Source organism: Poeciliopsis prolifica, unplaced genomic scaffold, assembly GCF_027474105.1.
Source record: "Poeciliopsis prolifica strain line A6 unplaced genomic scaffold, Auburn_PproV2 SCAFFOLD005, whole genome shotgun sequence".
Lineage (NCBI taxonomy): Eukaryota > Metazoa > Chordata > Actinopteri > Cyprinodontiformes > Poeciliidae > Poeciliopsis > Poeciliopsis prolifica.
In genome coordinates, this window is record NW_026562380.1 from 298414 (window position 1) to 314254 (window position 15841).

Sequence of the window (15841 nt, forward strand, 5' to 3'; positions counted from 1 at the left end):
GACTAATGAGGACATACAACCATTAATCTATATGCAGAGGAATAGACAGAGAAAATGAATTGTTATTTTTTTTATAAGCACAGTGTTTTTTAATTGAGACAATATTCTTGAATTTGTTACTTGATTTGGAGACTAGACCTTGTGGTTAGTGTCATGAGTCAACAGGAATGTCGAGTTGGTGTCCGGCATCTTGAGAACCCAGCCAATGAGAGCTAATCAAGATATCCTCCATCCTAGATGGTCAGGTTTAAAATCAAGATGCAGCATATAAGACAACAGATTGTCATCAGCTGTATTAATTTTTTTAGGGAAAGAATTTATAGTTTTGCCTGCAATTCTTTTAAGTTATTTTTTACTACAATCTGCACCATTGTCTAGTCAATTATTTTGACAATTTCTTTTGTGATATATTTGTTAGTAACTGTGGAAAATGTGCAAATAGTTGGAGATTAGAAAAAGTGAACATTTATTTTGGTTTACTTTATTTAGAAAGTGAAAAAATTGGTTTATAAGAAAGTCACAAAAAAGACAATAAAATGTAAGAATCTCTTAAATAAATGTAACAAAGTTTTTTTAAAGGTATGCTGTTTTTTGGATATTTTTCAGAAGGACTTCCTGTTTGCGTGGGGTATGTATCTGTCATGACACAGAGGTCATTGTCTGTTAGCCACTCTTCAAAATGAGGACAAGAGACCATGCTGTACAAACAAGCAAGACGCTGATTTACAAAGGTCAAGGTCAAGAAATGTCTGCAACCTAAACCTGCTCACATCTATAATTAGACAATAATTAAAACATTCAAAACAGGTGGAAGTGGGAACAATAAAACTGGAGGATGATTCATATTCATCTCGTCACCACGTCAGTGAGGAGAATGACAGGGCAAGGTAAAAGAAAATCTGAAAAGCTCAGCAGTAATGGTGACCCTCGTGTTTGAAGCTGATGTGGCAAACTCTTGGTAGAAAAATTTATCTACATACAAACCGATTGTTTGGGGGTGAAGCTATGCGCCGGGATCTCAAATGTACAGTAAATATCTGACATCTGCTAAACTCTGCTGGAATTGCGTGCTGAGAATAAAATCAGAGTTTTCCATAGCAAAAATCTCAAGGTCATTCTGGCATAAAACTAAGAATGAATATATAAAAAAGAGCATTGTGCTGCTCGTAGGTATGTGGAGGATCTGTTAGTAAACGTGTTAGAGTGCATGGCATTTGAAATACCTGAACTTTTTAAAAACAGACCTGCTGTACTTCACTAGTTAACAGAAACTAGGTCATCACTGGGACTTTAGCAGAAAGCTTATCACTAACATATGGCAAAATCAACATAGAAATCAACCTTCTGACATAGTTATGACCCAAATTTTATGGAAAAGCTATGCGGTGAACTGAAAAGAAGAAAACTTAGTGTGTTTGTGCAAAAAAGAAATGGCCATAGATTGATCTCTGTGTACATTTTAGATGTTGTAAGTGAAGTGTTTTATGAAAAACAATGACTACTTAACATGTAATTTTTCCCCACTCTATACAATCAAATTGATAATGGCATTTTCAACATTTTTTCTGTAGAACATATTGTTAACTGAATCAAGAGAAATTTATTTTTACAGAGCGACAATCATGGTGGTCAACACCAAACTTCAATTAAAGTAGAAGGAAACACAATCAAATTTTTATGACTCTTGCCTTTCATACCTTCATTCACGTTTTACAAACCATCATAAATACATGATAAACATTAACAGGTCTGGTTCAGATGGAGCAGAACAGAAATTCTGACCTAATTTTTAGAAATCCATGTCCTTTTACAGAATCATTATTTCCAGCTCCATAAATAAGAAGGCATTTCTAAAAAATAAAACTTTCCTATTGAGCCGTGTCTTGGAGCTTTCCTTGTGACTGGATACTTACAAAAACCAACCTCCTATACCATGTGTGACTGTGTCTGTGTGTCTAACGCCAAAGGTCTGCTCCTGCATACTAACAGCCTGGTGAGCTGGAGCAGATATATGCACAAACTTATTTGTTGACATCACCTCTGAATAAACAAACAAAACAATTAAAATTTTTATACATTTGTAAATTTCTGACAGAAAAAGAGTAAAAGGTGTGTCTTAAGAGGGGGCGGCGAGTGGTTCAGAGGAAGCTTCAGTGTGGGATTGAGGCTTGTCACCATCACCACCAAGACAGACGATAAAGCTGCACTGCTGTAAACGAGTGAGTCAGCCCTCTTTCTCGGCAAATACGGGCCTGCATGAGGCAGATGGAGGGGGAGGAGGAGGCGCTACGGGAGGAGCAGAGGGAGAAATGTTCAGGAACTGTCCCTGGTGCTGAAATCTGGAGGGGACTGCTTTTCAACAGCTCGAGGTTCAGCACAGAGCAAGAAAACAAAACTCCAAAATAGACCTCGGTTGACATTCGAAAGTTGCCCCATCTGGAGCTATCTGTATTATTAGATACTAAAGACACACAGTGATTCATCTGGACAGCAAAATACACCAGTCACAGTTCACAATCTAGCTGAGTCGAGCTTTTCTACTCCCCATGTCCATAATCTGGCATTCTGATTACAAAACCACAAGAGGGAGATTCTCTTCCATGTAATTCCTTTTGAAGCAAGTTAAAAAGATTTTCATTATTTATTTTTTTCTAGCCCAATCCCCAGCCTCTAGGGACATCCACGCTGGGATCTGAGCCTGCACACACAAACACATGAACCCCAAAAGAGCTAAATGCAAGTGTCTGAATCAAAACAACTAACATAGGGCAATACACACCTCAACCTTCTGTGTGAGCATTTAAAATAAAGTTTTTGTAGCATTAAATCATCTCTTGAAGTTACTATTCATTGGCACATTTCTTAAAATGAACAGCTGAACAGCTACTTTAGCTTAGCTTAACAACTTCTATTTGTCTCAGTGCTATGCAACTATTTCCTTCTGTTGTGTGCTGGGATTGTGCCGAATGGCAGAGACCATTCTGCATGGTGGGGAGAAGTCGTAAGGTTAAAGTCTGCCTCGCAATTATTTTTTGTGATGCAGCCATTCTGCCAGAAACAACTACAACAGATGATTTTATATCAACTAGGCAGGTTTTGATCAAATCTGATCTATTTCTCTTCGCAAACTACATGAAAAGGTTTTATTGTGGTCCAGCTTTACTTAAGTACATGTAGTGTTTTCGGACACAACTCAAATGTTCTGCTTCAGTTCATTTTTAAAGAAGGGAATTAATTAAAAACATGCAAATGAAGAAAAAATAACAAAGACCACACTCAAGAGAGCTCTAAGCTTTATGTCATAAGAGGCAGATTCGTCTCAAACCTGCCATTTGAAGGTGTTATTTTGATTAAATAATAATATTTAACAAAAGAGCAAAAACACTTGTTCTGTGGATGAAAACTATATCTACATTAAGTTTGACTGATTTTATAGAAATACATGGTCAGTATCTTTAATGCAGTTTTATATCCAGTATAAATCAGTTGTACATTTACTCAGGACCACAGGAGAGTTGTGATCATTAAATATATGAGGCAAGATAGGTAGTGCTGTTTTAATAATGTCAATTGGCCATTATAAAAGGTACAGCTGTTAAGATTGTTCTTAGCCCACAGAAACAATCAGCCAATCATTGAATTACGGATCTTGACGTGGTGAGGATGACTTGCTGAAGTTTAAACTGAACGTAAAAATGTTGAAAGAGTATTTGAAGGTGTCAAAGTTGTTGGCACAGGAAGGGCAGGCCTGAGGATTTCAAAAACAGCCAAGTACCTCTGATTTTCACAAATTATTGACCGCTCCTGTTCCATAAACTAATATCCATTCTTTACAAGCCCAGTGGTCACATCTATAGATGGTTACATCCAGCAGGGTAATCCACCAACCAAACTCAAATCAATAAACCCAGTTTTCTGTGCTCCAGTGTTCTCCACTGTTTAATGCTGCCATGTCAATATGAACCCAGACGCTCAGTCTCAGTTCCGAAAGCAAAAGCAGGTTCAACTAAGATGTACCTAATAAAGTGGCCGGTGATTGTGTGACTACATGGAAACATGACAGAGTTCAACTTTTCTTATATACACTATACTGCTAAATTCCCTGAAGACCGCCCAAGATCTTACACTGCTTGAATTACAAATGACAGCTCCACTCATGAAGGCTCACTGTGAGTAAATGGCCAACTTGCACTCAGGCGGTAGTGACAATCCGTCTCCCTTTGACATGAAAAGATTATGCAACAGGTTTTGTACTTGCAGAAGCCTCCTGAGCTGAGGGGAATCATTGTTGCAACAGAAAGCATTTAAGGTGCTACGACCGGAGGAGTGATGTCACAGGTCTGTAAATAAGGGTCCTTTTCTCGGGCACTGCAGAGACCAGGCGGGTGTGGTGACTGCATTAGCAGACGCGCGCAATCTCCGGTGCAAACACCGGCTCACCGTGATGTGGACGTTCTCGTCACGGCTTTCTACCATCGCTATGACAACCCCTCTGCCTATCGGACGTGTTTTGAAGTTTAAATTATTATCCTAGTGTCATTAAATTTGACCAGAAATAAATAAATAAAATCAGACCCAGCGTCATTCCGGTTGCCACAGCGCGCCCCGTTGATGGCGCGCCGCGTTGGAGTGAAAAACACACATGCACAATGACATCCTGACATCTGCTCTCCATCTGACAACAGCTTAGTATTCTCCAGACACCTCCTCCCCCCCACCCCCTCTCCCTCTCTGTGCTTTTATCATACCCCGCTTTTTCTTCTTCCATGCTCTAATGCGGTTTTTCTGTTCCCCCCCGATCCAGCATGTTTCCACCAACGACAGCAACCAAACTGATCGGCGGGTTCTTAAAATATGCAGATTAAAAAAAAAAAAAAGCCACAACACTTTTTCATGCTCCACTGAGAACTGACCTCCCAGTCTAACGAATCCCACTCTTCGGTAAACATCCGGAGGATTTCTCTTCATCCAAAAAAAAAAAAAAAAAAAAAAAAAAGAAGAAGAAGCGGACAAGAAGCAGCGGCTCTAAGGAGCGACCTTGCAATGCGCTGCCATTGCGCTTTTGGTGCTTCTAATCCTCATGAAATCAATTTGAACACAGGGGGGGACGTCGTCAGAGGGAAGCATCTCGGCTTGCAGCGTCGAGACCAACTTGAGAAACGCAGATGAACAACGCTAAGCTGTACAGTCCAGCATTTTTTTTTTTTTTTTTTTTTGCTTCTTCTTTTTCTGCTTCGCGTTGGTTGCAACCAATTAGCACACCACTTGCGCTCAGAGTCGAATCGCTCCTGACAGGGCGCTCCTTCTCCAGAGCATCGCTTCTGTTGCAGCTTGGGAAAGGATGGCAGACTGTAAAACGCGCACAACTTCTCCTCGTCTGTTTTCCAAAGAAAAAGAAGACTCTATGATATTCCAACGCTAATAAATCCTCATACAGCATTTGGCAATCCAATCCCTCTGCTGGGGAGCAACAATAAAGGAAGCTTTTGAAGGTCCTTTTTTAAAACACGTGACTCAGTCTACTCCACGACAGAGGAAAAAAGGTTGATTTGATCCGTAATGGGCCCTAAGCATATGGAAGACACGTTATGTGTTGCGGGGGTCATAGTGAAATAACTACTCACCATTAGCACGGCAAAGTTCTTGTGATGGCTGCAGTGAATAGTGGTCGTATTGCCCCCGGAGGCGGTTATGTGGCAGCCCTCTGCCCTCCAGCCACCGTGTCCATCGAGCAGGTCAAAATCCCAGTAGGCTGCGGTGGGGTCTACACCCAGCGCGAAGTGCCTGAGAGCGACGGCGACGGAGTGCACAGAGCTGCCGCGGCTGCAGCCATCTGGAAGGAAAGGCAACACGTTCAGGAAAGGAAGCCGAGAGGAAACATTGGCAGAGCCGCGGCTCTAATAACACCCAGGCAGGCATCCGATGCATACATACAAGGGTCGGATGAGTTACTGCAGCTGGACTGTTGCAGATTACTTTCGTGCATCACACTGCAGTAAACTCTATTTCATCTGATCCGTGCTTTGACTTCATCTATTCATTCATTCATTTGAGCGCACCTTGCTAATGTTTGTATCCATGCAATCCACATGTTGCGCAAAAACAAATAAATAAATAAAAAATACACAAACTCATACAGCCGTACCTGCGTATGTGTGCGCGCGCACGTGTGTGCATGCATTAGGTCCGGCGTTGACATCACACGCGTGAAAGATAGAAATGGATTTCCTCTTACCTAATTTGGCAAAAGCAACTGGTGTCGAGACGCTCCTGCGCTTCCCATCGTCTGCGAGGTTTGACGAATTCCCCGTGCAGGGAAAGAGTTTCCCATTGCGAAACAGAACGAACTGCAGCCTGCAAGTGGAGTTATCAACAGATTGCAACGCAGAGGAGGAGGCAGGCGGACCAGCCAGCGGTAAATGGATCAAGGCGACTGCCACGGAGTTCTGCGGATAAAAACAAAACAAAAAACAAACAAAAAAACAATCAGATAACAGACTTTAGGAGTTACATAGTGTCCTCCAATTTTGCTGCGAAAATGTATCCCATTAAAAAAAAAGGAAAACAAACAAACAAAAAAAAACGTTTCTCTTCAGTGTTGGAAGGGACGACAAGTGAGCAAGGGAACGCTTTGGTGTGCTCTGCAGCAAAAGGTGGAATGGTTCTTACCATTTCAGCTTGAGGACACATCAACACTGCAGCTTGATTTAAAGAGACAACCGTTGTGACTTTATCTCTCATTCACCAACTAATTACCACCTTATAATGCCTCCCGCCCCCCTACAATAAAATATCTGCGAACATGATGCGAAGAAAAACACTTCAGTGCGACAAAGATGGGTTGGAAATGTCAACGTGTGCGCACCAGCCATCTCTGGCCACAGGTGAATTCAGTTTGATTCTGTCTCTAACTTAGTGTCAGATGTCTCCTCCAAGAAAGTCCCAGCGGAGTTGCATGAAGCAGATCAGACCTTCCAGCCTGACAACTATGCATTTTGACTAAACAACTTATCAAAGAAATCCTGAGTTAAATATCCAAAAGTAACTTCATTTATATATACCAGAACTTTCAAACTGTTAATCAAAATAACAGTTTTACAGTATTATGCAATTGAGCAAAGATTGTAAGCAAAAACGCTTAAATTTATTGCTTTCGTTTAAAGCAACAACCTATTCATACGGTGGTTAAAATAATGAAATGCATTGATTATTAACGGTGTAATAAAGTTATTCAATGCTACGTTTCAACATGAATCTGTTAAACTATAAAAAGGTTCATAAACTGGTTTAACAGCTCATCAAACTTAATCTTTATCATCGTCATCTATCTAAATCAATCTCAATGATGAATTCATGACCTTTCCACAGAGCACTCTCCACTACATAAGAAGAACAAGATTTCTGTGCATTTTTCAGCGTTAAAATGTCTTTAGAAACAATATGAATTCAATCATTACTTCAATTACAATTCAGATTGATGACTAATTAATTGAAGACACACACATCTAACAAACAAAATAACTGACCAAACCACATTCCACAAAAAAGTGTGAAATTTAATGACAAGGGAATACAAGTAAAAAAATATTAACAGGCTGATAAAAATCTAACATTCAAGCGGCCTATTTTTTTATTCTAGTATCTAATTTCATAAACATCCTCATCAGCTTTTAGAACCACAATAGAACAAGAAAACTTAAGCTGCATGGAACTGAGTGAATCTCTGCAGGTGTGTGGCTTTCAACATGGCCGGAAAGTCTTATAAGGCTTCCATTTTTTTTATTTTTTTAGTTCTCGTGTTTGCAGTGTCTGAAGGTTCCTTCTGGATCATGGCTAAATGGAATTACAAAGCAACCCAGGAAAAGCTTACTGGGTTAAGCTGACAGAGCCCTCTAAGCCTGCATAAAGTCTTGAAAGAACGTCAAGCAAAAATATCAAAAAAGTAGAATAGCATACCATGCCAACAAAAAATATTTAGCACAAATACAAGGACATAAAAGTCCTTGTCCTTGTAACACAGCAGCAAAAATGACAATTGAATTTTGGCCCACTTTTCCTATTTACATTGGCATCATACGTAGTCTCTGATATGGTATGATTTAAGAAGAAATATAGAATAAACACATTTTCAATGCTAGTTTCACAGAACAAAATACCTTTTTGCTGCTCAGCTCTTTATAGAGTAACAAGCTTCACATTAACGGTCCACAGTTCAAGCATGTAGGGCTTCATATGTGCTCAACTCTCACCCTTCAGTGAAGTTAACTGAGTCAGCTCATAATAATTTAAAGTTTAATTCTGACCACTGAGAAAAATTTACTTGTACTTTCAAAGGAAATTAAGTATATGTAGCTCAAAGGGAGAAGCTGCCAGCATGACCTGAATTTGAAATCATTTAGAAAATTGCTCTTTTTTTTGTCCACATCTTTCGGAATATGAAATGTTTTTGTGTGAAAAACAAACTAAAACGTTCTTTGATGATCAAGACGTGAATCAGAAGTGAAGACATTCTTCTCGCAAATAAAAACAATGGCACAAAATATAAAAATACTTCTCCACCGTGTGAGAAAAAAAAAGTCACAGTGCAGTCATTCATCAAATAATTAGGAATTATTCAAATGATGAAGGTGATGTTGCTGATTCATAATAAAGATGATAATTCTGATGAAGTTTTAAGCTTTCTATGATGTCAGAACTTCAAACTTGAATGAGCTCAAATGAATCTGAGTTCCTATTAATTGCACTAAGTGTAAGGTTACACAAAGGTCGCCAAGATCTCCACTAATAATTTGAAACAGGACTGCAGGCAATTTGGAAAACCTCCTTCAGTGTGCAGTGGTGACACTGAAAGCTCTTTGCGCAGGTTTTTCTTAATTTCTCACATCCTTATTCCCTCATTTTGCTTTACACATCTACAGTACGTTTCCACAATATTTCTCCCACTTTCACCCATTAGAGTCTCATCCCTCAACTGGTGTGATCAAAAGCTCGGTATCAAGATGATACTGCACTGGCTATCTTTTCTGTGTGAGGATGTTTCCATGACCTTGTGATGATCTGAAGGATTTTCTTGTACATGTGGGAGGTTTATGGGTCTCCACCATCAGTTTCAGCCACAAAGTGGAGGAGGAAACACAATCAGCATCTTTATTAGTGGATGCAGGTGAATGACAGAACTGGATTGTCCTGCTTGCTTCACCCATTATTGAAATAATTTTAAACTGGAAAGGTTAAAATGATCTGCCCGGAGCAGATAATGTGGCAGGTGCAGTTAGAAGTAATCATACACACTAAATCCCACATTTCTGTATTAGTGTATCAAACATTAAGTTAATCTCTTTCAAAATTATCTTTTATAATGGAGTATAAGTTGCTCCACAATAGAGCTGGGTGATATGACTGAAAAACATTTCACAACATAAGCGTTTTAGATCAGTTGATATAAATAATTATTGATTAGGTAATTTTTGTTTTAAATATCTGAATTACAGCCAAACTGGTGACGTAACCTGTTTTCTCCATAGTTTCCTCTCCAGCTGTTGTACTCATTTTTTAAGAAGTTTTGAAGTTTCTGGTGGAAACCAGAAACTGCTGCTGCAAAAGTAATCCAACAGGTTGTTGCTAGGTAATCAAAGAGTAGGTGAGTTTGTTGATGCCACCAAACTGGTTGGCTGAGAGAAGTTGAGCAGCATATTGGGCAGACCTGCTCCACAACTATTGCACAATTAAAATATGACCACATAGCTGTTCCTACACCAGTAAATAGTCTCTATGAGCAGGAGGCCTGAGCATAGTTTGGGATTTGGTGGCACACAGTGTGGATTGTTTATGCAGCTGCTTGGTGAGACATTTTAGGATGAATCTAGCATAGTGATAAGATGAAAAGGGTACAGCAACTGTGCCATTAAGAATATTGCAGTGACTTACTACCTCATACTCCACTGAGGACTCTGCCACCACAATAATAAATTTCCATAATTTTAAAATGCAGCCTTTGCTTAAAACAGTCAGTGAACTCTCAAGGCCGCCATGCACTGCATCAGGGTTTATCCACTATTTGTGTCTTCAATGCACATCAGAGATGTGCTGAAGTCTGCAGAGATACTGAAGATGAATTTTATGAATTTATCTTTTAAACCAAAAATGATTTGTTATAGAGTGACATGGTAAAATTAACCTAGTTTTACTCATTAAACAAAATGTAACAACAAATGTGTGTTCTAACCAGAAAAAACTTTACTAATATTAACTTCAACAGAATCTTCATGTTACATATTCATAGACTGTCCAAAGTTTTTGACATGATTGTATGTGAAGAGCCTACAGCGGTTAAATACAGGTTGAAGGAAATCACATGTATTAAGGATCCTTGAACAAAATGATGGTGGGTGATGAGGTGAGGACAGAAGACCAGGGACACAATGAGGTGGGATAAAAAATAATTTATTACAGTAATAAAAGGAAAAGGTGATTATCAAGAATGAATTGGAAAAAGATGAAGAAATAGGAGAGGAGGAGCATCCCACAGAGGTTAGACGTCATGCATATAACATTGGTTAGTTTATTTTTATTTATTTGTTTTGCTTGTCTTTTGGTTGGTCTATGTTTACTCCAAACTCTCTCTCTCCCTCAGCCTGCCAACCTGGTCTCCTTACAGCTGCACCCTGTTTCCAATCAGCTGTTTGCGCTTTCTCAAATAATCAAGATCTCTAGCATTTCGGCTCCTCGTTTTCTTTCACCTACTGCTGGATTCTATTGTTGTCTCCGTGCAACTTCGCTTGAAGTCCAGAGATTCTGTTAGTTTCCTTTTATTTTTATTTAATTATGGCTCTTTTACATCTCAAATGACTCTCTGGATTTGGATTCTTTCACAAAACCTTTGGAAACAAGACAAATGAAAGACGAGGAAAACGTTAACACAGTTCCACCACATGGTAAAAGTATAAAAGATGCATTTGAGGGCTTTCAAATTTAACATTGATCTGAGATGATATCAATAGGTGTTGGTTATGAGTACATTTACTATATGTAGGCCAATATAAGTCCAACTAAAAAAATCTGCCATTTTCTGTATCTGCTCCTGGTTAGAGTTAATGAATAGCTGCACATTAAGACCAGCCAATGCCCAGGAGGAACTTGTGTCAAATTTCTCGGTCGAGTTCATCAATAACTTTTCATGCCTTGTTATGTTTGCTTTTCTGGCCACAACAGTGTGGTTTGCTTAATACACTGTTGTGGCAAATCAATGGCAACGTTCTTTTAAAAAGAACGTTGCCACCCTAGAGATATATAGATCTGGGTTATTTCCATGTTCATGCTTCTTTCTTTTCCTGAAAATAATTCGGTATTGGTAAAATAAGAGCTGGGTGTACAGGAACATGGCGCCTTTACATTAGAGTCACCAGAACTGAAAAGCCCGGGGTGATCCAACAGCGCCAGCTTTGTTTGCTATTTGTTTCTGCATCGACTCTCTCTTGAAAGGCTATTGATTTCCATCCTGCAGTGTGTGTCTGTGGGGGAACAAAGCAAGACAGAGCATCCTCGCCTTGAAACTTATGTTGCATCATTTCCTTTCTCTGAGCGGCTTAAACTGCACAGTCTATTTTCAAGGCGTGACAGGATACAGACATCAGGGAGTCAGCTGCAGATTTGAAGCTGGATGACAGGGGAGGAGTTAAACGCGGGCATTGTGCGCTTCTCAGTAGCCATCCTCAGATGCACCAGAAATGGTTGCAGTTGACCTCTTTCCCCCTGGGGATGGTGTTTTTAAATTATGCATCTGCTTAAGATAAATTTCATCTCATACACTTGCCCACTTCTACTCTTTCTGCATCTTTTATGTGGCAAATCAAAGGGATTTACAGCCCAGAGGGTCTGCTATAAGTCATGCCATGCACAAGGTCTCACTCTAAGAAACAATCTATGTTCCTCCTGAGCAACTCAAGCAGCCACATTTCCTCAATCCCAGCATCACCAGGGACCTCTCACATCACAGTTGATTTAGCCATCTCTACCTAAACTGCATGACCTTTCCCAAAACCCCCTCCTTTCCTAGCCGCATTGCATGCTGTAGCCGTGGTAACCACAATTAGGCACTCTCCTCTGTCTCTTGCTTCAGCCTCAGGTTAACCCCCCTCCCCACCCTACTCATTTCTTTCTTCACAAAGGACATAAAGGTTGCATGCTGGCCACTGTTTCAGGTTGTCGCCTTCTGCACCTGTTTATTGATGCACAGCACCACTTGATGAAACCAAAAAAAGCTGCACACAACCCGCAGGGTAAAACACAACAGTGGTGTTTGACCATGTCCAGACATAAACATCACACTTAGACCTGGCTCCTGAACTTCAGTGGGATCACTGCTTAATGTGCACAGACATTAAGGGCACAAGAAGAGGTCTTCTAGGGGTTTCTAGGATACTGAATTAGACCCACCTTCAAAGCTGAAGGTGGATCTAAAACGTATTTATAGATGTTAAATGAATCATAGTGGCTTATAAAAGCATTCATACACTTTTAAAATGTCCATATTTTGTCACATTACAACCACACACATATTTCTTTGGCAATGAAGAGCAGCTGTATTTGCACTGAGATGAGATTACACACAGATGGACTCCATTTACTCATCAGGCAACTTCTGAAGGCAAATGGTTGCACCCAGAGAGCAGAGCACTGAATACTTTTTCACAGGACACTTCACATTTTTTTCAATTTATAAAGCAAAATTTGAATTAGGCGTAATTCTCTTTCTTCTTCACAATTGTATATCACTTTGTTTTGATCTTCCACATTAAAATCCAATGAAATATATTGGTTGCATTTGTAGAATAACAATATACGTAACATTTCAAGGGGGATGGATACTTTTGTAAGCCACTATGTGTCATGAGCTTTAGTGTATTTTGCTGGAATTTTGTGATAGAACACAACATTGTACACATAATGGAAACAAATCTTGGTTTTAACTATTTTTTTTCTAAAATATAAACTAAAGTTTGGCCATGCATACAATCAAAATTTGGGATTTCCATTTTTAACCATCCAGGAAAAAAAAAAAAATCAAGTAATATAAACAACGATGGAAAAGACATTAATGATATTTTATGGAATGTAATAAAAGGATGAAACATCTGGTGATGAATAAATTAGGAAGCCTTCATATTTACTCCCACTTAAAATGGGTGAAATCACACACAGGCGTATCACATCAGGTGGAAATGATGAGAACACACACACTCATTTCGAAGGAGGTTTGTCCTGTTTAAACCTCAATTAGTCTGGTGTGCTCCTGGTTGTTGGAGTGAGAGTGAACACCATAATGAGACTGAAAGAGCTGCCCGAGGTCTTCAGAAAGAAGATTATACCAGCCTGTGAGTCTGGTGAGGGATTATAAAGAAAACTCAAAGAAATGGAGAATCAGTCATTGCACTTTCTAGAAAATAATCCATGAGCTAAGAATTTTTAAAACAACTGCCAACACGCGAAGATCTACCACTCAAGCAAGTTCACCCTGAAAGCAGCCTGCAAGATGCTAAAATGAAGTGCTAAAAAAAATCCTAGGATGTCATTTACTACAATACATTGTCCCTGAAAAGATGGACAAAAATCCAGAGAAATGGTTAGATCATAGCATATTGCTGTGTCGGAATGGGCCAGTCAGAATTCAAACCTAAATCAAATTGGGAATCTGTGGGAAGATTGGAAAACTGATATTAACATATTCAACCTAATCTGAGAGAGAATGTGCATTTTGGAAAGAAGAATGGAGAAAAAGGTCAGTGTCTAGTAATTTTAGCAAAAGGTTGTTAAAGGTTTGAGTCAGGGGGGTTGAATACAAATGCATGCCATAGTTTTTATTAATTTCTTTAATCTAAAAACCAAGAACATCTTTTTTTTAAACTTTTTCAAAAAGCTTTGAAAAGCCCTTTGGTGAGAATAACTTAAAGTAACCATCCTTTATAAGGCCTGACTAGTCTCTCATTATTTTGGAGTAATTCTGATCCACTCCTCTTGCCAGGATGGCTTCAGGTCATTGAGGTTTGCTCTATTCATTTTGTGCACAGCTCTGTTCAAGATCCTGCCAAGGCGTTTTAATTAGGTTCAGGACAGCGGTTTGATTAGGCCATTGCAACAGTGTGTTTTATTTTCCTCTTCAGACATTCTCTTGCAGATTTACTGATGTGTTTTGGGATCATTTCTCTGTTTCATTGCCCAGTTTTGACCCATTTTCAGCTGCTGGGCAGATCGTCTCACTGTTTCACTCCAGAATATTTGGCATGAAGAGCATTAAACAAAACAAATAAATGTTCTACTCTATAAATTATGTGCATTCCACATATGCTCAGTAGAAATATTGTTGTGATGCCTAATTTTAATTTTTTGTGATCAAACCTGGTTTGATCTTGTTTATCCAGAGGATGTTTTCTTTAAGCCACCACAAACTATTTTCAGAAGAAACTTTAAAAGCCTTCGTTTGGTGGAAGAAGACAGTCTCTGAAAAGCCTCCTCAGGATTTTCCTGAACATTCAGCATAATAAAAAGACCGGAAAAATGGGAGACTTTGCAGATAGTTCTTTTTTTTACTGATCCTTAACAAATAGAAGGTCTCATCTCCTCCTGAGAAAACAAAACAATCTTGAATCTTTTCAAGTGTAAATTGATCAACTTTGTGCTATTTATTCATCTCCAGATTAATAAACAACAACAAATGTTCCAGTTTAAGTTTTTCCAAAAAATTTTACCTTCCTCCTTCCATCCATCCATCCTTCCTTCCATCCATCCATCCATCCATCCATCCATCCATCCATCCATCCATCCATCCATCCATCCATCCATCCATCCATCCATCCATCCATCCCATCCATCCATCCATCCATCCATCCATCCATCCATCCATCCATCCATCCATCCATCCATCCATCCATCCATCTTAAATTAGCTGCTGCAGTTGCTCAGTAGTATGAAACCTGTAAGGTTATAGTTAGGTTTTAAAATGACTTTCAACATTTTTTTCTTTTTATTATAAACTATTAAAAGGTGGGATTACTCTTTTCCATGACTGTAAAAATAAAGTGAATGTAATATAAAGGGCAGCTTGCTCTGCTGTCTTCCAGCCAAGAAGAACTGCTGACAGGCACAATGGCAGATTTGCATAATTTCTTTTGTAATCACTGGCACTGCTGTCACTGCAGACGTGGTCAAAAGCACAATGACAAATCGGAACTGGCAGACTTCAGGCGGTCCTTTCAGCTCCTGATGCTTCAGATTCAAGAAAATATATCAGTGTGCTCTTACGCAGCATTCAGTAAACTCTGACAGGTTTCCAACTGCACATGCCAGTGTTTAGCTATATTTATAGAAATCTAAATATAAACCAAAAAAGGGAGAGATAAATTTCACAGAAACGATTGTCACGGTTGCAGCTTAAGAGCTGTATTCCTCTTAAGGATATTTAAGTTTTTTTAAGTCCTTGTTAGGGAAATTAAACACAATATTCCTTCATGGTTACCATGTCAACAGGAGTCTGTTTTCTCTCAAGAGGATGCGTTGGTTAAGGGTAGCGGGGCGGCAGGGAGATTTGATGCAGGAAGTCAGATTCTTTCAAGAGGCTGAGCTGCACTTCAGACGTCAGCTATGTTCTCTTCAGTCAGCTGTGACTCAAAGTGTCACGTCACAGGATTGCCTTAACAAACAGAGGACATCATTTGATCTAAATGTCACAGCTGAGTGCAAATTAATTAATGTATTGTGTATCAAAGCATAACTAATAAACCAACTGTGCCTTTAAAGCAGATTTTAGCAGAGACATTTATTGATTTCAAATGTTAAATGTATAATT

At 39.2% G+C, this 15841-nt stretch overlaps 1 protein-coding gene across 1 annotated transcript in view; it reads right to left on the minus strand.

The window, feature by feature from the left end:
* The window catches only part of LOC129359787 (adhesion G protein-coupled receptor A3), a 169491-nt gene that overhangs the window by 53638 nt on the left and 100012 nt on the right, over positions 1–15841 (minus strand). The window contains exons 13-14 of the mRNA XM_055029671.1: positions 6236–6446; positions 5625–5833 (exon numbers count right to left, since the gene is read on the minus strand). Of these exons, the coding sequence (XP_054885646.1) occupies positions 5625–5833; positions 6236–6446 (420 nt within the window). The remainder of the gene's footprint in view (positions 1–5624; positions 5834–6235; positions 6447–15841) is intronic.